The 27,798-nt window shown below is 28.4% G+C and overlaps 1 protein-coding gene and 1 non-coding gene across 4 annotated transcripts; one reads left to right on the top strand and one right to left on the bottom strand.

Annotated features, from left to right (window-relative positions):
• Positions 1-22,320: 22,320 nt before the first annotated feature.
• Positions 22,321-26,029, bottom strand: LOC114168190 (Phototropic-responsive NPH3 family protein). 3 transcript variants are annotated; one of them, XM_028052928.2, is made up of 3 exons: positions 25,323-26,029; positions 23,090-24,196; positions 22,321-22,947 (listed from the first exon to the last, which is right to left on the bottom strand). In XM_028052928.2, the coding sequence occupies exons 1-3, from the start codon at positions 25,386-25,388 to the stop codon at positions 22,492-22,494; spliced, it is 1,629 nt and encodes a 542-aa protein (XP_027908729.1). In that variant the 5' UTR covers positions 25,389-26,029; the 3' UTR covers positions 22,321-22,491. The 3 variants fall into 3 exon arrangements, with proteins under 3 accessions (XP_027908729.1, XP_085524672.1, XP_027908730.1); XM_085668546.1 differs by lacking the exon at positions 25,323-26,029 and adding an exon at positions 24,310-24,518; XM_028052929.2 differs by lacking the exon at positions 25,323-26,029 and adding an exon at positions 24,357-24,517.
• A 314-nt stretch (positions 26,030-26,343) lies between these two features.
• Positions 26,344-26,425, top strand: TRNAS-CGA (transfer RNA serine (anticodon CGA)). The gene has a single exon. It is a non-coding gene; the product is annotated as a tRNA-Ser (tRNA).
• The last annotated feature ends 1,373 nt before the right edge of the window (positions 26,426-27,798 follow it).

Here is a 27,798-nt window from a genome sequence, read left to right as displayed (position 1 = left end):
TTTCACGACATGGTTTAATGTTTGAGTTGTTGTTCGCATCAGCAAACATCAATAGGACAAAAGAACAAGAAACAATTGAAAATATTTGAAGTAAAACATGTGATACATTTTCTCAAGATTCTTCTATGTGACTATATGACAATTGGTGCTATCTCCCTCAAACCTCACTTTTTCCTGTTATTGTCGTTACCATGTTCATGTCTCAAGCAAATAAATCTTATTATATAATTCTTCAAGTCCAAGCATATTATACTACCGGTTAAACTTCTGATATCGAGATTGAAATGGAAATATAGGACCATCACTACATGTTAAATAATAAAACTTTATAATATCAGGATTATTTTCGACCTTATACCATTCATTACAAATTTTTAACTTTTATTTAGCCAGTTGTTTAAATTATTTTTATAAAAAGGTACCTTTTAATAAATATTTATTTATTATTGTTTTTAATATATTTGGAGAAATTTATCTCAGGGTCTTATATAAAAAATCACCTAAAAATAATTTTTTTAGTACATATACTGCATTATCGACATTGCTCTGTAGACAGAAAATGCAACATGTGGCATAAATGACAGAAAATGAAAGTCAGATCTTAAAATGCAGATGATGTCTGGTCCATTATTGTTGTCAATTATTACATGAAAAGGTAATCAATGAAAATGACTCTCCTACTTCTTGAACCAAGTGTTTCTTTTCAATATTTTTTTTTTTCTTATAAAACAGTATTTTTGTGAATAATTTCCAACCACAAAAGTAAAAACCTCCTTATCTCCTAAAATTGAACACCTTTCAAATGTTGTACGAAAAGAATTCTAAATGTACTATATATATATATATATATATATATATATATATATATATATATATATATATATATATATATATATATATATATATATATATATATATATATATATAAAGTTGAAATTGTTGTAAAATACTAACAAGAACATGAATAAGATCGATTTTCTAAGATGTGAATGATCACTGTGTAACATCCAAAGAAAAACAAAATCTAGAATGCAATGTTTTTAATATACAATGTATCAAGGTTATCATTATTCAAACAAAGAGATTAAGTTGATTATATATATATATATATATATATATATATATATATATATATATCATAAAGAGTTAAATAGTTTATAAGAAAATATAGTAACTAATATTAGATGCGCGTAGTAAATTGTCAGTTACTTTATAAAAAAATAAAATAGTAATTATAATTTATGATATAAATTATGAACATATATAATATAAGCCATAATATTATATAAAATTAATAATAATTATCGTAATATTTTGAAAGGATAGTATGATATATAGGTGTAGATTATATATTTATAATGGTACTGTTATTATGATCAAGTTGGGTAAAAAGAATCTTATAATTATTCCAAGCATTAAACAAAGCATATACTTATAAAACATTAAAAGCATGTAAGAAAACATTTTCTTTAGAATGTTTTATCCCCAGATCAGCAGGCTACAGATTTGGGTTAACGGATAAATGACCATTCAATGTATGTGAAAAAAAAAATCTCACACAACTAAAAATTTTCATATTATATGAAATTTTTTTACAAATTTGTTAAAATAATTCATAAGAAAAGATTTTTTCTGTCATTTTTTTAAAAAATTTTAATTGACAAATAATTTTTTCGTGGGTAAATTTCTTACAAAATTATAAAATTTGCAAGTATTTCCTACAAAATTTGTTACGAAAAATGTTTTATACAAAATATTTTGCAAGAAAATTGGTTGCAATTTCTTGCATGTTTTTTTTCACAACAAAATTTGTAAATATTTCTTACGAAAAAAATTTTTAGACAAAATTAGCAAGAAATATGAGTTTTTTTAGTAGTGATTGCAATTTATAAAAGGGGTGTTAGGCAAGAGTAAAAACAAAGTCATATAGACTTAATAGAAAACGAAAAAGAGAATGAAACAAAGAGCAAGAAAGGAAAGAAACTTAGGAATGACTTGTGCTTGTGGGTATCCATGGATAACATTCATAATGGATAATTAGTAATAGGATGTTAATCAAACTTATTTCAAGAATTTTGGCAATGATAGCGGTCATACTTGGAGAAATCAAGGATGAGAAAGAGACAAGTCTCAAGGTATGATGACAAACGTTCTAGTCATGACCAAGTGCATACAAGAAGAGTGAGTCTTATCTAAGCTTAGTGACACAAACTTTTTTTCTCATAGACTAACATTGATGGTAAATAGGCCTTGTATTTTGGCCAAATAGTGTAGGATGCTTGGGCCATGTATTGGGTCTTATTTTGGACTTTAGGCTTAGTAGTGTAGTTTTGGACGTAAGGGTTGGACTTTTTGTGTGACGCATGAATTAGGGTTTAGTTAGGCTAGCTTGGCCCTCAAGTAATCCTAATAAGCATATATTACTCTCAAAGGGAGTGTCATGTGCGCATATACATGTAAGAAGCATGACCTTCCACTTGGCAAGTCACACTAGAGACATGACTCTTTTGGCTCCAAATTTGAGAGCTTAAATTCAAAATTTCCCTCTCTTTTTCTGGACTTCTTCTAGGGTTTCTTGGCCAATAAATGAATGCCTCCACCTTTTGTATTTTCACTTTGAGATTAGTAATGAGATGTTGCCAAAATTGTGCCACTCTACTTGTCTTGAAGTCTCCCTAGATTAGTTCTCTCTTCTAGACTACTTTAGGCTTCCTTCTTTAGAAGTTGGCCCCACCTTTCCCTAGGAAACAGTCATAGTCAAACCATATCCTCTCCATTTCTCACATCAAATTCAAGCTTTCGTTCTATGATCAATGCATCATCCATGCGAGATTGAAGTTTACTTGGAGGAGGGCCATCAAGGTAAGTAGTGTATTTGCCACAAATTATATCACAATGTTTACGAGTACTATTCTAAACATAGTTTTCCGTTATGGATAAAACAAAGAAATAATCATACCATAAATGCTCTTGAAATTGGTACAAGTAACAATGCACATAAGATCTCTTCTCCTCAAAATTCTATTAATATTCAATATATAAAAGATTTCTTTACACCCAAACAAGTGCAACAGTCGTTGAAAATTCTTCAAACAACTAAAAATAAAGTCAGTCTCGTCAACAACTTAATGGGTGAGGTTTCTGCTCAATAATCTTACAAAGGTAAAAATTTACGCATTCATGAATTTTAGACACAAGTGTTATTGATCATGTAACTTTTACTAAAGATTACTTTTCAAGGTTTTACAAAATTAAACTATTGTATATAAAACTCATGTTATTATTTCTTATGCTAGAACCATTTATATTTCGCAGGGATTTTGTTCTTTACAAATATATACATGACTTTTCTCTAAATATCATTTATATTCAAAAACTTATATTGTATTTAAATTGTCAAATTGTTTTTTCACACAATGTTTGCAAGATTTAAAAGAGGAATTCATCGAGGGTGATTGGTTAAACTAATATGCACAATAGTTTGTATTGCATATTTGCACATATAAATCATAATGTTGTTATTTCAATAAATTGATGATAATTTGGAACATAAAGAAAACAATGATCTTTGACATCTTAGACCTGGTCATCCTTCTAACAAGGTTCTTGATCAAATTTGCAAGAATTGAACTGAAATATATTTTGATAAAGTGAAAGATTGTTATTCTTGTCATATTGCTAAACAATGTAAGTTATCTTATTCATTGAATATTACTTAACATTGCTTTTGACATTATTCATGTGGATATTTTCAATTTACCCTCTATTCATGATCGTAAAATCTTTCTTACACTTGTTGACAATCATACTAAACATACATGGATATACCTTGTGAAAATCAAGAGTGAAATCCAAAATATCTTATTTGATTTTGTTGTTTTCATTAAAATTCAGTTTGACAAAATATTAAAATTATAAAAATTGATAGTGGGCAAAAGTTTAATCGAAAATAATTCTATAATAAACTTGTAATGATGCATCAATCTAAATAAAAAAATAAATTATAAATGGTAAAAATAATAGTTACAGTAATAATAAATATTAAGTACTAGTGCAGTAATGATAACAAATGTTTAAATAAAAAATAAAATAATGTAAATATGTTAACAAAATAATATAAATATTTAGAATATTATATAATGTATTTATTATAATAAATTATGAATATACAAATATAAAAAAATATTAAAACTAATTAACTAATAACAATTTAATAATGTGTTATAAAATATGCATGTATTAAAAATATATGTATATAAGTTATAAATAAATCTATATATATTATAATTACATTGTCGTTAAAGAATACGAGATCAATACACCTTGTATGAATCAGATAAGATTTCAAATGCCACAAAATAAGATGCTAATCCACTACACCAGTAAAGACTAAAATAAAACAAAAAGAAAATTTGTAAAAATTAAGTTATAATTATATTATATATTAAAGGTTAAATCATTTTAGAAATTAAATCGGGTCTTTTTCTACTTGAAACTTCACTATAAAAATGGAGACCTCTGAAATGATTTAATCTATATTAAAAAAAAATGAGATGAAGAGTGAATCTTTCTCATAAAAGAAGAATTCGTAATAGAAGAGAATAAGAGAATGAAAGAGGAAGAAATAAAACTTTACATTGCAATCTATTCATGATTATTTTTATTATAGTTTTATTTATTTTTATTTATCATCTATTCATGATTATTTTTATTTATATGTTTATATTATTTTTATATTTATATTAAGTAAATTGTCTTTAATCTCATTCTAATCTATATTTATCTTTAGTCACGCACACTTATTATTCAATCTATATTTATTGTACTGGTCTTCTTATTTTATTTATATTTAAGTTCAATTACCCACTTATCTTATTTATTTATCTCTATTTACACACCAATTATATTTATTTGTTTTATATTTATATCAAATTATTTCCACACAAATAACTTTATGTTTATTTAAAACTATGTATTCCCTGATTTTCTATTTTGAAGGTAAATACGTAGGAGCGATGTTAATCATTGTTGGGTCTAAACAAAACATTTTGTAGAATCTTTTATTTTTATTTTTAAGAACAATCATCTTTAAGGTAAGGGGAGGAGACATCTATCATTTTATCTCTTTACCTTTATTATTGTTTTTTTATCTGTTCATAATTATTTTATTTTTATATTTACGTTAAATGAGGTGTCCCTAACCTCATTATAATCTATATTTAATTCTCATTCTCATTTATTTATTTATATTCATCTCTAGTTATGCAGTGATCCTATTTATTCAATTTATATTTACTTCCAATTATTTATTTATATTTATCTTCAGTCACGTACTGGTCCTTTTTATTTATTATATTTATTTTTTTGTTATGCACAGATCTTATTTATTTATTTATACAATATATGATTTAATGTCAAAATAAAAGTTATGACAAATAAATATTTGATTATTGTAGTTGGAGATATACCTTAGGGATTTAAATGCGTATTTATTACTCAAGATGAGATGTTATTGGATTACTTTGTTGGCCATGTTGAGACTCATTTATCCTTGGGTTTTGTTGCCATGTTGAGACTCATTTATCCTAACTAGCTAGCGCAAAATATAATACATTTGAGTTTACATAAATTTTGGGAAAATAATTCCATAAGGTTAATTAAAAATGATTTACTTTATAGAAATTGTATGTGACATTATTTTAGTAGGATTTATGTTAATATTATGTGAAGAAATTTTATTTACTTTATTTGTTTTGTTACAGTAAAATTATACCTTGCGTTTTTGTGGATGTGATTTCCACCTACGATGATCATATATTTTTGTCGATATGCGTGAGTAGAGAGTCTTGCCAATAGGATTGAGGATCAATAACGAGACTATGAGTTGGTGAATAGGAATAGACGCGAGTATATATGTATATACCTATATACCTAGTATAAACAGTGTCTCATTGATATTAAATATCTTATTTTTGAAAAATCAATTTATAATTTTGGAGAACTGTGAATACTTAATATATAGATTTACATTTATGTGTTGTTGATTATTACTTATATAATGATTTAAATTGGTATAATTATATATACTAATTTGGGTCATTACATGATTTACTTAGTTTTTAAAGGTTTTTTAGTGTCTTTGTTTTTCTTCTACTATTGAAAATAACATAAATAAACTTTATCTAAGAGTTAGAAAATATGTTTTTCTTGGATTTAAAACTATAACTAAAGGTTATATTGTTATTGACCTAAATACCAAAAAAAAAAATCATTTCACAAAAATATGAAACATAATAATATTGATTTTGATGGAGAAGATTTCAATTTTTTATAATACGAACCTATGCATAATTTATGTTATGAAATTGTTCAAAATAATCATGTTGATGATAATGAAAGAAGTAAAACTGAAAATGAAAGAGTTGAAAGAGAAAATCTAAGAAGATTTTTAAGAATTTAGAAGATTCCATCCTTTTAGATGATTATCATCATCAATTCGCTCCTTCAACGAAAATGGTTTATGTTTATGAAGGTAAAAAGGTTAGATATTCCATTAATTCTATCATGTCCTACAAAATTTGTCTGCTAAACACTTGAAATATATTCTTGCTATATCTTCTCATACTAAACTTCATACTTATGAAGAGGCCATTAAATCTCCTGGATGAATAAAAGCTATGAAAGCCGAGATTGAAACACTTGAAAGAAACAAAAAAATAAAATGGTGTGTTATTGAACTCTCACAAGAAAAAAAAAAATTCTCATCGACAATGGCGGAACTTGGACAAAAATTATAGGGGTGCCAAATTAGATTTAGATTTGCTAAATACAATTTTTTTAGTTAGAAAAAAAACTCTTCATCTTTTTTCTTCATTTCCTCTACTTAAAACAAACACACATAAAAAAAAATATTACTATCATTCACTATTATATTGTGATACCGAATCATGAATACCATTTTAGATAAGTCTTTTGTACCTTATCAATTTGATTTGGTGATATTGTCAAATTTGAGGCAGTTATTCCCAAATCGCGTTCTAATGAATTTTTAAATTCATTATATGTAATTCTAAGAACTTTAGAGATTTGTTTTTTATTGTCTTGAATTCTTGGTTGTCATGAAATTTCTCTTTAGTTAACGTAAATGCATTTTTTTTCATCTTTATCACAAACCTTCCTCTTTTAAAAAAAAAAAGAATCAATTTTTTTATTTTTATCATAATCTTTCTAATATAAATTTATCACATCTCGCCTATCTAGAAAAAATAAAATTTATATTCACAAATCACAATTATCACATTGCAAAACATAACAAAACTCATATCACTTTAATTAAATAAGCAACACTGTATAAATTCAAAAATTTTAAAAAAAATCTAACATAGGCAGCGAAAAAACACAAAATCCCTAAATTTCATAATTAAGAGTTATAATAATTTGGAAAAAATTATAATTAGGGTTCATACTAATTTCATAAAAGAATCCCTAGAATCATAATTTGGGTTTATATTAATTTGGGATAAACTTAATTTGGGAGAAACATCCTAAAAAGAATCATAAACTTAACATGCATAACTCATAATAAGATATTAACCTTGATATGTGAGAGATCATGGAAGAATGTATACTTCGATCTCAATCTATGTATTTCTCAACTTCTATTTCCCACTCCATCTCTTTGTATTTATTTCTCTTCACACACTTTCATGACAATTTATATGGTGGGAAGATCTTATAGCCAGAAAAAAAAAATCCTAATATTTTTTATAAATCAATGTCTCTATTTTTTTTTTATTTTCTCTTTTATTATAATTTTTCATAATATAAATTTAATATAAATAATATATAAATATAATTTTAAAATATATATATATATATATATATATATATACATATAAAAATTAAAAAAAATTGGGAGAGCCGTGGCTCCCCTATGTCACCACATAGTTCCGCCCCTGCTCATCGATTCCAAATGGGTTTACAAAATAAAGTACATGAGAAATCGAAATATTTTGAAAATATAAATATAAGTCTAAGATTTATGTTGAGTAAAATTGAAAAAATTAAGAAACTTATCATTACTTTTATGTTATATATTTATCGTTACTTTTATGTTATATATAATAATCACCTAAATTTTAGACAAATATGAATGCAGAATAAACACACTGTTACTCTCTTGGTGGAAATTTCATGTTTTAGAAAGATGATAACATAAAACATCAGACATAACGTTTTTTTTATTACTATTTATTGAAACTATAGGTGTAATTTTCAAGAAATAAGTTATTTAGTGTTTTTTTTTTCAAATATTTTAAAACAGTTGATATTTAAACTAGTTTAATACTCAAATTATATAGTCTATTTTATTGACGCTGCTCTGATTTTGATAGATTCAAGGATCGCCTTAAAAGTTAGCACCCTTAAGGCCCAATTGAGGTTATTTGATGGGATTTTTGTGGCCCAAAAAGGAGTCATAGAGGGACAAAAAATTTTGTGGGTTGATCCACACCAGTAGAAGGGGGCTTCTCCCTGCACCCCAAAGCATTTCTCCTGTACCCCCAAAACTTTTTTTGTTTCCAATTTTACCCTTAAATGAAGAAAGAGAAAACACAGTAAAAAAAAATTAACTGCACTCTTACACCCAATCAACACGAATCTGCTTTTGTTGTAGGCCTCTGCACCCCAAAAAATGCCAAAACGGATGACAGAATCCGCTTCAAGATTTTAAATATATTTTTTAATTTTTTTTTGTTTATTTATTATGTTTTCATATATTTTAATATATATCTAAAAATAAAGTAATATATATATATATATATATATATAATTTGATTTGTAAATAACTTTTTCAAAAATAAATGTAATTATAAAAATAAATAAAACTAAATGATAATTAAACTTTAAATTAGATAAAAGAACGAAATTCCAAATCTGTTTCTGTTTTTTTTTTTAATGAAACGGAACGTGGAATCCGTTTCGCACAGAGCTGAAACGGAATTCCAAATCCGTTTTTATTTTTTTTTTAACGAAACGGATTGTGGAATCCGTTTCGTGTTTATGTTTTTCGTGCTGAAACGGAATATGTATTCCGTTTGGTGTTTTTTTTTGTTTTTCTGAAACCCGTTTTAGCGTGTTTTAAACTGGTTGGAGAGGTGGAACGTGTTTTAAAGTGGTTGGACAGGTGGAGAGAAGAGTATTAATGATTGAATTTGAATTGGTAAAGGAACACAGCCTAAGGGAAGAGTGGGGTGTGTGCATGATTAATGGGCCATGGGAGAGAGAGATTTGGGAGACGGAAGACACATTCCGTTTCATTTTTTTAATTTTTAGCAAAACAGATTGTGTAATCCGTGTCGGAGGAAGGTGAAATGGAATCCGTTTTGGTGGTTTTCTTGGTTTTTTAGAGTGTAAGATTCGTTTACGTAATTAATGTAATTAAGGAGTGAGTGTTGGAGTGTGAAATGAAAAAAAAAAAGAATACTTAGAGTGATATAAAGAAGAAAGAAGACACTACCTGATAAGAGGGCTAGGTACACCAAAAACACCAAAAACAAATGTATTCTTGACTTACAGCATCCCCACAACCACCTACGAACATGAGTAATAAACATATATATATATATATATATATATATATATATATATATATATATATATATATAATTTTGTAATGGGTGCGAAAATCATAATTTATAGGAAACAGAATACAGAAACTGTTTCAAAACGTTATGAAATGGATTCTGTATTCCGTTTCAGAAAAAAATTTGCAATTTTTTTTATGAAACAGAATACAGAATCCGTTTCATTTTGAAATGGATTCTGTATTCCGTTTCAAAAAAATTTGCAATTTTTTTTATGAAACGGAATACAGAATCCGTTTCAAAACGTTATGAAACAGATTCTGTATTCCGTTTCATAAAAAAAATTGCAAATTTTTTTGAAACGGAATACAGAATCCGTTTCAAAACAATTTTTTTTATGAAACGGAATACAGAATCCGTTTCATAACGTTTTGAAACGGATTTTGTATTCCGTTTCATAAAAAAAATTGCAAATTTTTATGAAACGGAATACAGAATCCGTTTCAAAACAATTTTTTTTATGAAACGGAATACAAAATCCGTTTCATAACGTTTTGAAACGGATTCTGCATTCCGTTTCATAAAAAAAATTGCAATTTTTTTTATGAAACGGAATGCAGAATCCGTTTCAAAACGTTATGAAACGAATTCTGTATTCCATTTCCCATACAGCTCTCACGACCACGAACCACACAAAGCACAATGAAACTGAGCAAAAATTTTAATGAAAGCTGGATGATGGAGAAGAAACGGAGTAGAAAAATACTAAATAGTAACGTATAATAACGTTTTGGGGGTGCAGGGACGTTGACGCAGTAAATGAAATTTACTGCGTTCGTACCCACTTTCACCCATTCTCACAGTATATTAAATAAGGGCATAAACATAAATTTTGGGGGTACAGAAGATTTCTTGGAGGTACAGGGAGAAGGCGCCCAGTAGAAGAGGTCCATGGGATTCCTTAGACTTATTTTTAATTGACCAAAGTATCTGAGTGTGTTTCTTCCTGCACCATCAAATTTTTTACGACACCCCATTAAACTGGATTATATTTTCTGAAACACATTAAACTCAATTTCAGAAATATTTTTCCTGAAGGGACTCATTCTACCTCTATTTCGGATCAAAATTTTCCAAAAACTTATAATGAGATACAGAAAGAAATTTGATGAGATTCAGGAAGAAACACCTATATCTGAATAAACAGAAAAACCTTAAATAACCAAAAAAATGAATTTAGCAATTTCTATCTGCACCCATTTTCTTTTTTTACTGAAACTCTTCCTTCTGTATTGTTTTTATAATATTCTTTCTTTCGAAAATGTTTTTTCTTTCATAAATCTTGAAATTTTAACACATTTGGCAATGTATTGAAATTTAACACTTTAAAAAAGTAATACCTGGAAGCAAATTTCAACATACTCCTTCAACACCAGTTCGACACTATTGTTGAAACAGGAATTACACAACTGTTCAGAGCCACATGTAAGGAGCAATCACATACATAGATCTTAATTTTGTTTACATCTACTACACATACATTTGTTTTTTCTCTTTATCTCTTTTTATTAATTATATAATCTACAAAACTATTTTTTTTTCTTTTAAGTGTATATTAAGTGCTAATGCACCCTTTTAACTTCATGAATATACACAAATGGGAATAGGATAGGACATGAAACATCCCATTTAATAGAAAACTTCTGATAAATAAAACATCATATATTATAATACAATAAAACAAAATGACAAAAAGTATATTAGAATCAACTATTACAATCATAAAAAATATATTGAATAAACAAAAGAATCACAGTACAGAATAACACCATAAACATAAGGACATAAACGCAGTTTTGCAAAAGATTTCTCAACAGTGCACAAAAGGATATATAGAAACAATTATTCAAAAGATGTTTAGAGAAAAGCAAGGTCTAAATCTAATCTAGACATCAGCATCACTTCCATCCTGATGACCAACATGTGTCCCCACACCAATTCACACAAATATTGGTGATCATTGCAAAAAAAAAAAAAAATACAACAAGGAAACATAACACAAAAAGAAGGGTAAACTAGTGAAAATAATTTAACAGATAAATAAACAAGGCATGAAACACAAACAACATGTGATAGCAAACAATAAAAGACTCTCTAACTCGATTATTCGGATACATGCATTTGAAATCGGAATCACTAGAGACTTACACTTGTGGTGGTCTCTACTACTCTGCAAAGTCATTATCAATGGGTTTCACCCTATCACACACAAGGTTAATCCATAATCATGTAAGGCCATTATCCTACCTTAGACTAGGATCTCTTGCTACTCTCACCACATGAACCATTTACTCTATTTGAGTGTGAATGATCATTAGAGTTTCAGGATATCACCTTACTTGAATCCATAGTCCAATTGATCCATTAAATTAAAACCACCATAAAATCTCCCCATGAGACCCATGAAATTACATCCAACATATACAATACTTTCCCAATAATGACATCCTTACTCATATTTTCATATTCACATATCAATAATTTTATCTCAAATTTCAAATATCAAAACAATCACATACTTTACAAAAACATATCAAGTCAAGTATCAAAATACCAACATCATCCATGCATAGCTTCATACATCATATTTTTAAAATTTACTTAGTTAATCACAAGTTAAAAATAAGGAATTAAAATTCTGCAGCATTATCGGTTAAGTTATATTTTTCTCGCTTAGACTAGACTGATCTCGCCTAAGCTAAAAATTCTCTCTTAAGCCAGAATAACATATGTTCACTGATTTCAGCATACAAAACCAAAAATCCTCAAACCAAAAACAACACAACCACTCCAATTAAGTAAATTCATCAAGCCGACACATCAAGATGCAATCAAATACCAAGATAAACAATTTATTTCAAAATCTAAAAGAAGAATGTAGCTTTCCTTATCTCGAAACTGTTACTACTCTTGACGCAAAGAAAGTCCTAGGTGGAGATGAGCACCACATCCCAAAACAGCTTAAAAAACTGAAACCCAAGAGCATAGGGAGACGAAAGTGAGGCTCCAAATAAGAACAACGCAAAACCATAGCTACAGAGCTGAAAAAAAAAACAGATGTTGAAGATCAACTTACGTGGGAAAAAAGAATGTTCGATTTGTTTTGACGAGTACTCCGCAAAAGTCTCAATTTCAACCTCTATATCAAGAAGTAGTAGAAACTGAATCAAAAAGGATGGAATAGTGGCAGGAGAAAATGGTTAAAAGTGGAGAGAAAAGGTAGAGAGGGGAGTTGAAAGGGTATGAGAAAAACACTACAGGATTTATTAGATTTAGTCACATCTTTCTATTACATTTATTTTAAATGTTACTTATGAATAATTATAATAATACTTATTGAAAAATATTACCGTAAGTAATTAAAAATGTTACTATAAATATTGTTACTATGATATTGTAATATTTTTAAATAAATGTTACTATAAGTAAGTAATTAATTTTCATTTTTTTACCTTAATTGTAAAATTTTAAAATGATAACAATAAATTTATAATTAATTAATTTCGTTATCATATTAAAATAGTTAATATTAATTTAAAATTTAATATTTTAATTTATTTAAAAGTAAATTTAAAGTAATATTATAATTTACTTAATAATAAATTTAAATTAACAACAAACCTTTTCAGATATTTAAATTATGTGGTTTCAAATCAATTTTAAATTAATATTTTAATTCATTTAAAGATAAATTTAAAGTAATAGCTTTCATATTTCTATAGTATCATCACAAAATTTATTAGTTTTAACAACATTTTTTTGTTACATTTCTTAAAAATGTTATCCTATGTATACCTAGTCATACTTTTTAAAAAATGTTACCACAAGTAACACTTTTAAATAAATATTACGGTACATAATTAAGTTTTCACTTTTTTAAATTGTAACTTTATAGAATATTTTTAAATAATAACAATAAATTTATTAATTAATAAAATTTATTATAACATTAAAATACTTAAAATTAATTTAACAATTAACATTTTAGAGTAATATTTAAATTTATTTAAAAAAAATTAAATTAACATATGACTAGTTCACTGTGTTTGAATCCTTGACAAGTAGGTATCAAAGAGTAACAATACATCCCTAAGCCCTAACAATCCAAACTCTCATAACTTTCTTTTCAAATCCTCCTTAGTGTTGCTCAAAACATCTCCTTAGTGTTGCTCGAAACATCCTTCAAAACATTCTCAACGATTTTTCTTCAAATTGTCCTTAGTAGTGTTCGAGTCATCCTCAATGATCTAGTTATTGCTCGTCCTTCGCAACCTGCTTGAAGGCATTGACTTCCATTCCATCTTCTGGTATTCAAAACCTTCTTCCCATACACCTCTTTTCATTTCGCAACACCTAATTTCACTGTTTTTTTTCCCTATTTACCTATTAGGATTTTTGTGTATCTTTTTTGCTAGTTTTTTTTTTTCACTCTTTAGCCACGCTTCTTTCTCAACTTTTCAATGCTCCAGAATAATTAAGCATTGTTATCATATATAGTTAATAATTTTTCCTTTCTTGTATTGTTCAGTTTTTAGTGTATTTTCCATTGAATATATTGCTTATGTGTGGTAGCGGTTAAGTTATGAATATTTAAACAGACAAGTTTTTGTGTTGATTTTAGTTTGCGTTGAATTCACAAGGTAATCCTTTAAGAGGTATTCAGAAATTGGTGGATCCAAGTTTTGAAGAAAGTTATCAATTGAAGCAGTTATGAAAGTTAAAACATTGTTTTTCTTTCAATAATAATTTAGTACAGTACATTTAATTTGATTTTCAAGATGATATAAGCCTATTTATTCTTAATCATATTTTTTTTACAGACATTGAATGAGTTGAAAGAAAAGACACCACAAAAAGGAAATTTTAGTGGTTCTATGCTCAAGAAAAGTGGGAAGAAAATAAGGACTTTGTCATGATTGTATACATTGCTTATATTTGCAATTGGTTGAGAACATATTTTCTTATTGTCGCAGACTTTATTGTTGATGCCTAGCAAGTCATGATGCTAGTGCAATTAGGTACTTGTTTGTAGCATTTTATGGAACATTTTATGAGACAATGAAATTGTAGCATGTTATGGTATACTAAAATTGAATTTGACCTAAATATTGTTGTAGGATTGTTTCAATTTCACAAAGTGTATTATCCTTATTTCTAGATAAATATATTAATAACAATTTTAAAATGTTACAAAAGGACAATTCATAACCTTTTTTAATTCTTGTAAAATAAGATAATTGATAACATTCATTTAAATGTTATCAAATATAAGGGTAACATTTTCATTAAATGTTAGAAAATATATAGGTAACATTTTTCAAATGTTAAAAAAAATTAAATTCACAATATTTTTCAAATATTAATAAAAATGTTAATCAGTAACATTTTTAAAAATGATATTAAAAATATATAAAAATGTTAGTAAAACATTTTGATAATGTGCATTATAGATAACATGTGTATAAATGTTACAAGTGCAAATTGTAACAATTTTTTAGATTTTAACATCATTTTTTAAATGTTATTAAAAATAATATATGTAGCAGTGAAGGTGGGCTAGCTCCTTTCTTTTTATTTTTATGAAGCACAAATAATTTAAAATAAAAAGAAATGGGCTTTACAGGACAAGTCTATGAAGAGTTTAGGTATTTCCACATATTCAAAGCATAGGTTGAGATTAGAATTCAAAGTTCAAATTTAACCTTTTAAAAATAAATTAAACTTGCTAAAGTGTTCATTTCATGCATACATATAGAGTGTATTTGATGGTCAATCTACGCACATATAAAGTGTATTTGATGGTCAATCTCTCTAGAAAGAGTTTTTTTTTTTTTTTTAATTATTCTAGTGCAGTTTTGTAAAAGAATTGTTCAAATTGATAGATTTAGGAAAAAAAATACAATAATAATTAAGTCATGTTTGAGATTTACAATTTTAACTAAATGATCACTTTTATAAAATATGATTTTAGTTCTCATTCTTTAAATTACTTTAAAATTGTGCATGATTAGTGACAAATTTTGATCAATAATTTTGAAATAATTAAAATAATATACTCAAAATTTATATATTTAATAATTTTTACTAATAATTTAGTATAACGTACAAAAAAAATCATACATATTTAGTGATTGCATCAATAATAGAATCAAAACTATAACTTTTACTCTTTTTTTTCAATATAAATGATCATATTATCGATAAGAAATTTATCTTTCATTTTATTTTGCAATCTTATTTTGATAATTTTCGTTGTAATAAAAGATCGTTTTGTTTAACTCTAGAAACATAAAGAGTTAAAATAAGACAAATTATACCATAAATAAAGTAAAATATTTTTGACTTTTTTATTTTTGTCAAAGATTAACATAATTCAAGTATGATTAAATTTTTTAAATTTGGATGATCAGGAGTATAACAGTAAAATATTTAAAGTTAAAATTTTAAACTAATATTCTTTTTATCGATAAACCTAATTCTTTTAAAAGATAAATTAAAAAAGGTAAGTGCGACGACTTGGAGAGAAACGGATAAATTAGGATCTTTACCCTAATAAAACTTCAGTCAAAGTCAAACATTAAACGGTACAGAAATTTGGAAAAATTAGGGGTGTAGGAAGAAATCCGCTTCATTTGAAAGTAGCACAGCGAAAAGTCCAATTCTGTCATCTCCCTCATATTGGGTTTGAGTGCATCATGATGACCCTATAATGGTGAAATTGTTAGTATAATTGTTGGTTTTACATTAACTTAAGAAAACAATTTTTTTTATCACTTTTTCGCGATGAAATTAATTTGTAGATATGTTCTTTTAACTTGTAATATTCTGTGAGCAACATATGTTGAGACATGGTTATGCGTTGACAAAATGTTTTATGATATTTATAAGGTATTTTCAATCCATTTCTTTAAGTTGTATGATAAATTGGATAAATTGTAATTTTGATCATCTTTAATTCCTAATTGATGGTTTTAATATTCAAAATTTTGTAACTTCATATAATATGTAAAAAACACACTATTGTTTTTTCATCTCAAACTTATACTAACATATAAATAATTTCAATTAACTAAAGCAAAAAAGTTGAAGAGAAAACTATATAAAAAAGGAGAACTGAATCAAAATTGGAAGTTTTTTTTTTTAAAAAAAAAAAACATAAAATTGAAAGACTAAAATTGTAGAAAAAATCACACACACACACAAAAACAAAAACTATAATTTAACTTAACATTTTATAAAGTAAGTTATTTTCAGAACTCTTCATAATCTCTTTGTTTTAATTATTTACATTTCATGATAAAATTTATATAATAAGTTACTTTTAACTTATAATAATACAGTTGACACAAGTTTTCGTGTAAGAAAACTTTATTAATTAATATAAGAAGTGTGTTAAATATTTTTGGTTTAAAATATCATGATGTATCCGTTTTAAGTCGTTCCAATTGTGGTTTTCTTTTTTTTTTAGTAAATATGTATCAAATAAGCCATTTTTGCTATGTAGTTGTGTCATTGATACGTGATAATATTTTCTTTTTAAATCTAAAAGATAAATTAAAAATTAAAAAAATTAAAAAACTATACACTGACACGTGGTACCAATGTTAACATCATTTGACAGTACACAATGGAAAAGACCTATTTGATACACATTTTTTTTTAAAAAAAAAAAAACTCGATTGAGACGACTTAAAATATGAGGACCCAATTGAAATTTTGAAACAAAAATGAGGACATACTAATGGTTTAAACTAATAGTTTTTTAGTCTCTAAAGTTGGACCCAAAAGTGTAATTTGTCCTATCTCAATTTTTGACACATTTTAGTCCTTTAACTAAAAATAAATAAATATAGTCATTTTAATTCAACTGCATTAAATTTTTTTGACGTGTCAAATACTTTTTAGGATAACTTTTACCTTTTGTTTTGATGAAGCATTTCAACAATTCTAAGAAATTGAAATGCATTGCATTTGAAATTCTTGCAATTGAATTCCCTTCATTCTCTAAATAATATGTTTGGATAGAATAATTTGAATACCTTACATTTTAATTTCTAGTTTGAATAAAATAATTGAATTTCTCTCATGAGAAAAAATTTCATTTTAATAATATTTATTTTAATATATAAATTTTGAAATTAAATTTAACAAACATAATTGTTAACTTAAAATATTTAAATTCGGTCCAATTTTGATCTAGCCAACTCGATCAAATTTAGTCAAATTTTGGTCGGCGTAAATTTAGTCCAATTTGGCCAAATTTAGGTCGGAACCAACTCAATCACATTCAGGCAAATTTTAGTCGGTGTTGACTTGACCAAAGTTTTAAAAATTTCGATCGAAGTCAACTTGGCCAAATTTGGACGAATTTAAGACCATGTCTTCTCGATCATGCCTTTCTGGGTTGTCAGGCTAGTTGGGTCCGTCTGCATCATTAGGCCGGTCGGGCACGTCAAGGTCATCAGTCTTGCTCGACTCGTCTGAAATGTTGTGTCGGCCTCGGTCGTCGACTCGATCCATCTGGGTCGTCTAGCTCTTTTGGGTCGTTGGAACGGTTGAGCCGTCTGGGTTGTCGAGCTTGTTTTGGTAGTTGAGCCCATTCGACCTGCCTTGATCGTTGACCTATCTTAACCATCGGCCTGCCCGACCCATCTATGTCGTCGGGCCGACCCAACCTAATTGGATTGTTAGGCCGACTCGATCCGTGTATGTCGTCAGGCCGACCCGACCCGTCTAGGTCATTTGGGTCATCTGAGCCAAATTGACCCCTCTAATCCTGAACAATGAGAAATTTCACAAATTATGAAATTTTAATTTTCTTTCTTTTTGAGTGAATTTCAAATTCTACTATTTTAGTAATTTGAAATACCTTCTTAAAATTCCACAATTTCAATTTCATTTTAATTTCTTCGTCCAAACAAGTCATTTTACTTAAAAAAAATTCAAATTCTCCAAATAAATGAATTACTCTTTTAAATTGCCTCATCCAAACACACCACTAAGTATTTGTACGATTTGATACGTTACAACTCAAACAACCTAAAACATCGTTCAACAAGGTCACAAAAATTAACCTCATTATGTTAAAAGAATTATATCTATTTATTTTTAAAGTTGAAAGACCAAAATATATTAAAATTTGAGAAAATAAATAAATTCCAATTTTCTATGTAAATTCAGATACTAAAAAGATATTTTATAATGAACATTATAAAACTAGCAAGTTCCTCCAAATATCATCATCATCAGCTAGATGCCAAATCCTTAACTTGTTCCCCATAAACAAGGTAACTTGAGAACCTTACAAACATGAATGGAATAAAATCCTTAATTACAACTGTTAAGACATCTTTGTCACCAATTTTGTAATAAAATGACGTCCTAGTCAGTGTTTTCTACTTCATAGTGGCACTGAGGAAGATGCTAACTGTGTCGTTGTGTGGTCACCCTGTCCCCTTGGCCTTACATGCTCTAATGAAGAAGGTTGCTATAGTTAGCGTAAAATCTGGGTTTGTTTCCCTCTGCAGTTTTCACTGTCACTGTCTCAACGTCCTAAAAGTCATCTTTTATGTGCCGTAACGAGCAAGACATGCACTGTTTAAGAAAACCAAGTTGGTAGTTTAATGTACTTACTTAACACAAACCAAGTTCCTAGTGTAGTTTATTTAGTTTTCTTTGGTCTTCCTTGAGAATTCCGTGTTTGCATGTGTCGTCAGAATATATATACTGTTTAGTGTGTATTAAACTTAGTATGAAACTCGCGATTTGTGGCAACCGATGCAAGAAACGTTGCTGAATATATATATAAAGGTTTAATCTCTCGTTGCATTTCCCTTAGACGCCACTCTTCTGCATCTTTCGAGGTCTATGTACGTTATATCATAATGATGCAAAAATGGAGTTTGAAATTCAAGAACAAAGGGTTGTTTATGTGGTTGACTCTCCATAAGTCTCACACGAGTATCAGAGTTTAGGTTTTTCTGGCCAAATTATAGAAGAGAGAAAAAATAAAATGATTTTAGTTATTCTACACCGTAAAATATAAAAACAAATTCTTAAGAAAAATAAAGTGTATGAGGAACAGAAAAAACATTCACAGTGTGTGGTTGAGGTCCAGTATATTAAATGGAGTTCCAGTAGCTTCTTTAGTTAGTCCCACAAAAACATGTGCTGTGTTTGAGACATGGCCTATATGTACCAAAATATTCGATAGGTAGACAAAAGAACATTATTATATATTTATTTGTTGAGACAATTTTCTGCATGGACCAAACAGCATATGATACAATAGCCAAATACAACTAATAATGCCTAGTGCATATTTGGATTAGTATATGGACACAAATGTGCCGAAAGCTTCCTATGAATTTGGTTGGATTAATTAGTTTGTAATACTTTAAATACTAGTTATAATTAATATAATTTTTAACTCTAATTACACTTTACTTATATGATAAATTAGTTAATAAGATAATAGTTGCAGATAAATCAAATATTTAAAAAAGTTAGTTAATAGAAAACAATAATACACTGGTTTCTCTCCGTGTCTTCAAAATACATTTATGATCATTAATTTTAAAATTTTAAAATGTATTAAAATTATCTTTAATGTATCAAAATAGTATATTTTTAATACTCAGCAGAAAATAATATAAAAAAACTTAACAGAAACTAGACTCGTTTTCTTATTAGACTTTCTCTATTTGTTTTTAACATTTATTCAACCTCTTCAAGGGTAAAGTACACGATGTAGTAATCTTTAAACTATAAGTATCAACCTAATTATCTATGAGTCAAGTCTTAATTTTTGTTGGGATACATTCAATAAATAAAATCTTTTGAAAGACGCTACGTATGCCAAATTATCTAATGATAATATCAGAGAAGATATATACAAGTAAAAATAATAAATTCATGTCGATTAAAATGTTAATTATGTAAATTTAATTTTCTCGATTTCATGTAATATTGAATTTCATCCTCTAGATGGAAAACTTCAACTTAAAAGGAATGTGTTTCACATGAGAATGCTTTCTTTTGTTTTCATTTTAATTGTCAAGTGATTGGTGTTAGGAAAATAAGAGAGTGTCATTGAAAATAAAATCTAAATTAAATAAAGAGTGTTCAGGAAATGAATTTGTTGACTAGACATAATTAATTAAATCTTATTTCTATTTAGACCATTGTATATGTCTCTTTTTTTTTCTTATGTTTAAGTATGAAAAAGTACAAGTTTTTTCGAGTATCAATATTTTTTCAAAACAAGAAAATTATAATGTTTATTTTTCAAGTAAATAATTAAAAGAAAAAAAAAGTATTAAACAATTTTATATTATCCGGCAATCACAAACTATTATATTTGATAACTCTCTTAATTTTGATAATATCTCTTTTCAATTCATTATGTTGTATGAATAAATTCATGTTAGACATAACTATCATTATATGTATATTTTATTAAAAAAAAAGAAAAAAAATGGAAAATGATAAAAAGACTCAGAGAAAATTACATCGTATTCGTATACAAAGTAAAAAAAAAAAAATCTATTAGGAACAAAATCCATGATTTTCTTAAGGAAAATCATTTCATACTTTAAATTTCTTATATTAAAGAAAAAACAAATTTTCAACAATCTTTTCACATTTCAAAACAGACTTTAATTTTTAGAAGATTTTATTTTGGACAAATCGGTATTAATTTTCCTCCCTATCCTTATCATCCTTATCAGGTCTCCTAATTTGAAGTTACTCATGGTCTTTAGTATTATAATCTTTCTTCTTCACAGTATTTTAGCTCGTTTAAAAATTATTTTCAAAACAATTCTCCTCTTATGTAAAATGATTAGAACGACTTATATTTCACAAAATGGAAGGTTCAGTAACTAGTACCTTTAGTTTATGACGATGATAATGTATTTTGGCTAGTCGATGTGGGACATTTTTGTTACGCCTAATACAGACAAGCGTGAAGATGGAGCTGCATAAACGAGAGTGACCAGTTCCACCTCTTCTAACTCACGATCAATTGCATTATTACCAATTTGCAACGCAGATGGGACCTCCATGCACATTCCACATCTTACAACTAATCTTTCTCGTGATTGGTTTGGAATTTGAGTCAACACCAAGAAATTCTTTATCCTAACAAAGTACTATTCAATTAAGTATATTACAACACTTCAGCAATCAGCTTATTACATTTTCCTTGAATTCATCTGACACGCTTGCAAATTCAGGTAGTGGTGGCTGGTGATAATAGTAACTTCTTTGTAACTTATGCGTGTCAACTACTGCATTGTCTTCATCTAGGGGCAAGCCAACAAACAATGATTTTATTGGTTGAAACTTGATGTGAAACCGTCTTTCTGCCATGCTTCTATTTGCAGTTGAAGGGTCAACTTTGATTTACTAGTTACAACGAATCAGAGATTGATGAATGTTATTGGATTCCTAACAATGAAGAGTGATAAATTCAAAGATCAATGTTCCTAATTTGAAGGGGGTGCTTGAAAGTTGCATTATGAGAAATGTGGTTAGTACACAGTTAGTGTAAGTAATGGTCTAATTGGTCATCACTTTTTGATAGTATTATTACGATAAGACTCTTTTTAAAGTAATCTAGGAAGAACATGATGTGTTTCTTATACAGGGTTATTGTCCAGACTCTAATCTCAGATTCTTTGAAGTCTCTTCCATTATTTAATGACTGTACAATCAATATCACTGTTCTTAGTTACGCAGAAAAAATTAAAAACTACAGACACACAACTCATTCCTGTGCTGTACAGATGTGAAGATTACAGGGGAAAATAAACAAAAATCCAACAGCAAAAAAATGTGCCATGACTCATGAGCATAGCTTTGGCAAAGATTTTGCATAACTATTGCCTGATGCTTTTGATTTTGTGATCTTTGCCATTTGGACTTGCATTTTTCTACAGAATTTCTCTAATTCCATGACCCTCCACTGCATTCCTTGTAAATGTGCTTTGAGTTTCTCATTATCGGTAGAAAGATCAAAATTTCCAGCATACAACACAACCTGTTCACTGGTTTTATCTTTCTTTACCTTTTGAGCAGCCCCACTGGAGCTGCAAGGTGAATCGTTGTATGAACTTGTACTGGGAGTAACATGGAGTAAATTTTTTAGCTTAGATTGTTGAGAGATAAGAGCCTGAACTGCGGATTTTGAAGGAAATTTCTTGTTCTGAGATAGGTGTATGCAAGCTTGAGGTGAAAGCTTCTCATAGTTTAAAACACAGCATATCTTCACTCGTTCTTCCTGTGACAATTGAGCATGTACCTATAACAATAATAGTCAGTTCAACAGTTCAACGACATTATATTTTCATAGGCCATGAATTTAGAGGCAGATTCAGTTTTCTTACTGTTACACATGTTTCCAAATTTAAATTACAAAGTAACTATTAGTAAATAATGTATACCTCAAGATACATGTCCATTGCATGGTAGATCTCATCATAAGAATCTCTTGCAGAATCTGGAAGTGCTGTGGCAAGAGCCAAGAACTTGGAAATTTTCAAACAAGGATCAGGGGCTATTTCTGCTGTGTACAAATCTATTAAGCTAGCAACTTTCTTCATCCGAATGGGAGTGACTGCACCATTTCCTCTTCGCAAGAATGCCTTCAAAATTCTCAAAACAAGGTTCACATCATACAAGTAGCTTATTCCATAAGGAGATGGAACAAGCAAATTGTCCAGGGTTGCTTGATCCAATTGGGAACCAATCATAGTCTCCAACTTGTTCCTGCTACATTTGCTTATATTTAAACCTAAAGTAACCCTCAGAATCCCAAACAAAGTCTTGCAAGGAACACAACTTAGATCCATACCATAATGCATATCTATGACCATTTCTATTATCTTGCTCTTCTCCTCTGTAGTAGAAGTGGAAAATTTAGCCTTCTGATAGTAGAGAAGAAACTTACTGATCAAAACATGGTCCATCTTTCGCAAAAGCATTGACTTAACCAACATTGCAACCAACAAGGGACTGAAAAAAAGGAGATCTTCAAACCACCATGTCAAACGAGTGAAACTTGTTTTTACACTCTCAGTGCTCTTAGAGTCACATGAAAACCGAATCCAAGAACTATCTGTGGAACTAGTTGATGGACAAGGACTTGCTTCACTAGCCAAAACCAGCCTCCCCACAATAGTGTCCAAGCATCTTTCTACCATCTCCGAACAATCTAGAACTACCAAATTCTGGCACTGCTTCAGAGCAATCAAAACATCTGACCAAGTCCAATAGTTGATCTCATGGAGTGACTTTTCAGTTAGCTCCAATAAGTTACATACATCAGCCACAGGTTCCTTCATTTCCATGTACTCAGCAGCACAACGCGCAAGGAACAAATTCGAAGGACTTATATCAGCTGTTCCATTGTTGTAACAGAACTTCAACATAAGCTCAAAACCTTCTGCACCTCCTGGAAAATCATGAAATATTACTTTAAGCTTTCCTATGGCACCACCAGCCTTTCCAAATAATCTAGCAAACTTGTTTGAATACTGTGTAATAACAGTCTGCAAAAAGCACCCATTTCAGACCAAGTTAGATGAACAGATAATGCACCATGAAACAACTAGATAAAGAAGAAATTTCAGCAAACAGTTAAAGGGCGATTATTTTATTTTACTTTTGTGGAAAAAGCAATCAGAGAAAGTGGTAGATTTAATCAGATACCAAAATAAGTCGCCAAAAACATGGAATCACAGGAGCACATAGACTGAAAAAGGACAAGTGAAAAAAGGGAAACGGAGAGAATGAAGGGAAAGTTCCACTCCAATTAAAGCTCTGAAACCAAAGGAATGGATTGGAGTCGTTATGGACAATAAATTATAAGTGTGAGCAGGAAAACCTCTATTCATAAATCATCTGGCATGGAAGGATATAGAAAGCAAATAAATGGCACGAAAGCAACCCTCGGTCCCTCTCAGAAAAAAATGTGAATAAAACAAACAAAACGAAGGTGAGAACATTTAAGGCTCAGAAGACCATGGCAGCAGCATTTAATGTGACATGCAACATATAAAAATAAAAACAAAAAGAAAAGATGAAAAGGTGATTCATGCTTGTGGTCAGTAAAAATGGAGATGGAAATTATTGCTGGGATGGACACACAGAAGTTGCCCCACCTCACTGCTATGTAGGTGCAAATTAATGATGGGCGGAAAGCTACATACACGAATCATAAAGTAGCTCAGGGTGAGCCACTACTACTACTACTAGCTAGAAAGCACAAGAGAGAAAGAAAAATTAAAGATTGCAAAGTATAAAATCATTGAACCATAATTACTCTATATTCATGAGTATAGCAGCATTTAGCATGAACTCATTCAACTGAAAACATCAACCATCGACCAAATATGATGAAAAAATTAACCATGTGACTATGTTTCAGCATAGATATTAGATGCTAGATCCTATAAACAAACCTAAAGGAAAGGAAAAATAAAAAAAGGAGAAAGGATTGAGAATTTACAATAAAGGTAAAAACATAGAAGAAGAATAAAAATGAAAAAAGTGAAGCATTGTCCAACAAAGTTCTCTCTTTTATTTGTGAATAAAGCTTTGAAACAAAACAAGTAACAAGATTTTCAAAAACAGGAGTGTTGAGCCAAGCGATAAAGAAGGTAGAGAAAGGGTTACCTTGTCCACCATGAAGGTCTCTTCTCCATTTACATCCACTTCAAGGTTGCAGCAGCAAGCTTCCATAACTTAAATAAATAAAGACAAAAAAAAAAAAAAAAAAAAAACTAAAGCACAACAACACAAATCAAGGGTCTTGTGAATTGGCTTTCTGGGACTTATCTTACACGAAAGATAATCCAAGAAAGGGAGATTCATGAGAAAGCCAAACTGGGAAGGGAAGAGGAAGAAGGAGTAACAAGATCATATTCTGAGACTAAGAAGAAGACAAAGCAAAAGTGGTCATAACAGTGGGTGGTACTAGTCAATTGGCGCAGAAGTAATGTGGTTCTCCACAGGACACAACAAAGACAAAGCTCGAAGTGAATGAGAAGCAACAAGGCATATAAAGACAGAAGGGTGAAATATAATATGTGTGGACGGGTTATGAGTCAGAGAGAGCACACACCACAACGCAAGCAAGAAGAGAGAGAGAGAGAGAGAGAAATAATTATATTTTGGTATGTGAATTTAGATATAGATAGCCTATTATTATACCATAATATAGCACCGAACCTTCTGACATTCCTGCAAAAATAATATTACTATAGGCTCTTAAATAACAGCATATTTTATGACTAATTCTGAATTCTTTTTCTACAGCAAGTCAGAGGGAAAATTAAGAAAAATAAGACTTAGAACTTAAGCTTTATATCTGGCTTGACCCTTTCTCATGTTTGTTCCATCTTCAGTGCTGCAATGCAAGAGTTTTATATCTGTGCACCAACACCACCATGAGGGTCCAATATTTTAGTGGCCTAGGTGCCCCCACACCTCTCCCTTTTTCTTTCTTTCTCTGTCAACTGTCATGTAATTGACTAAATTTACCATGTACACCTTCTTTTTTTTCTGGGCATGTGCTTCTTCTGGGACCAATTCAAGTCCTTTTATTTACCCCACCAAGCCACCAACCAGTTCCATGACAAGTTTTTAGGTAAAATTATTTATAAAATAGTAAAGGTAGTGAATAATATCAACAAATGTCGATATGTCCGAGTGGTTAAGGAGACAGACTCGAAATCTGTTGGGCTTTGCCTGCGCAGGTTCGAATCCTGCTGTCGACGTTTTCATTTTTTTCTTATTTCTTCTTATTTTTTCTTATTTCTTCTTATTTTTTCTTATTTCTTCTTATTTTTTCTTATTTCTTCTTATTTTTTCTTATTTCTTCTTTAGTTTTGTAACCCACGTCTTCATTTACTATGTTTCTTTTCTTTATTTTATTATTTTTCTATTACTATTTCTAGTGAAAAAATGTGTGTCAATTTTTTTTATAATAACAAAAATAATAAAATTTTTATTATATACTTAAATATAATAATTTTGACAATATTATTGTAAAAAATTATTTTGGTTTAAAAAATGTTAAATTTAAAAGATAATAATGAAAAGAAAATGTACATTATGAAGAGAAATTTTTCATTTATAGTAGTAGAGATTACTAGTAAAAATATAATCATTATGGCGTATGTATGTCAATTTTTTTTATGATAAAAAAGTAATAAAATAATTATTACTATAATTATAAAATTAAATATAAACAATTTTTACAATTTTATTATAAATAATTATTTTAATTTTAAATAAAAGAATGTTAATTTTAAAAAAATTACTTAAAAGTAAAATTAGTAAAATAATTATTTTAATTTAAAAGTAAAGATAAAAATAAAAAAAATAAATGTGTATAAAAAAATCGCTTTTATATAATAATAGTAATAATAATATTATTATTATTATTATTTCTATCGACAGTAAAGTATGAAAAATTTTCCCTGTCCCTTATTATTGTTTTTGGGTGATGAATGTTGATAAAATCTTCTATTTTAGAGTATGTTATTGGATAAATTTTCCGTACTTCAAGAGTAGTTTATATATTAAAATAAATTGGATAAGTTGTTATATGAGAATTTCTTTACGAAATTAATTTATTCATATGATAATTTTAATTTATAAAAAAATTAATTTTTTTTTTATAAATTTTGGTATAAGATGTTATAGAAAACTGAATTTGTTTCATAAACTTTGTTCTACCCTCTATTGTTTTGTTAATATTTTTTAAGATGTCATACGAGGTGGCAGATAGTATTGTAAAATTATTAGGATACTTTTTTTCTTGTCGGGGGAGGGACTGTAAGGGAGGAAAAAAAAGTTGGTGAATGAGTTGGAAGAATATATACATATAAATCGAATGCTTATGGGGAGTTTAAGTGTTAACGATATTGCTATTCTCAATGTTTCTCTTGTGTTAATGATTTTGCTATTTTCGATGTTTTTCTTTTGGAAAGTGGAAATGCTCTTTTTCAACAAATGGTCATGAGATGGTGTCAAATTTTAAGAAGGGTGGGTGAGAGGAGTGGAAAGGAGGATGTGGGTACCATCTTCAATTCAATATGGTGAATACGTATTGTGTAGAGGTATTAGAAACTTAAAGTGTGGTTTC

The sequence above is a fragment of the Vigna unguiculata genome, chromosome 11 (assembly GCF_037176805.1).
Source record: "Vigna unguiculata cultivar grain cowpea cultivar isolate G323 ecotype 2 chromosome 11, ASM3717680v1, whole genome shotgun sequence".
NCBI lineage: Eukaryota > Viridiplantae > Streptophyta > Magnoliopsida > Fabales > Fabaceae > Vigna > Vigna unguiculata.
This window is presented reverse-complemented; position numbering and strand designations above follow the sequence as displayed.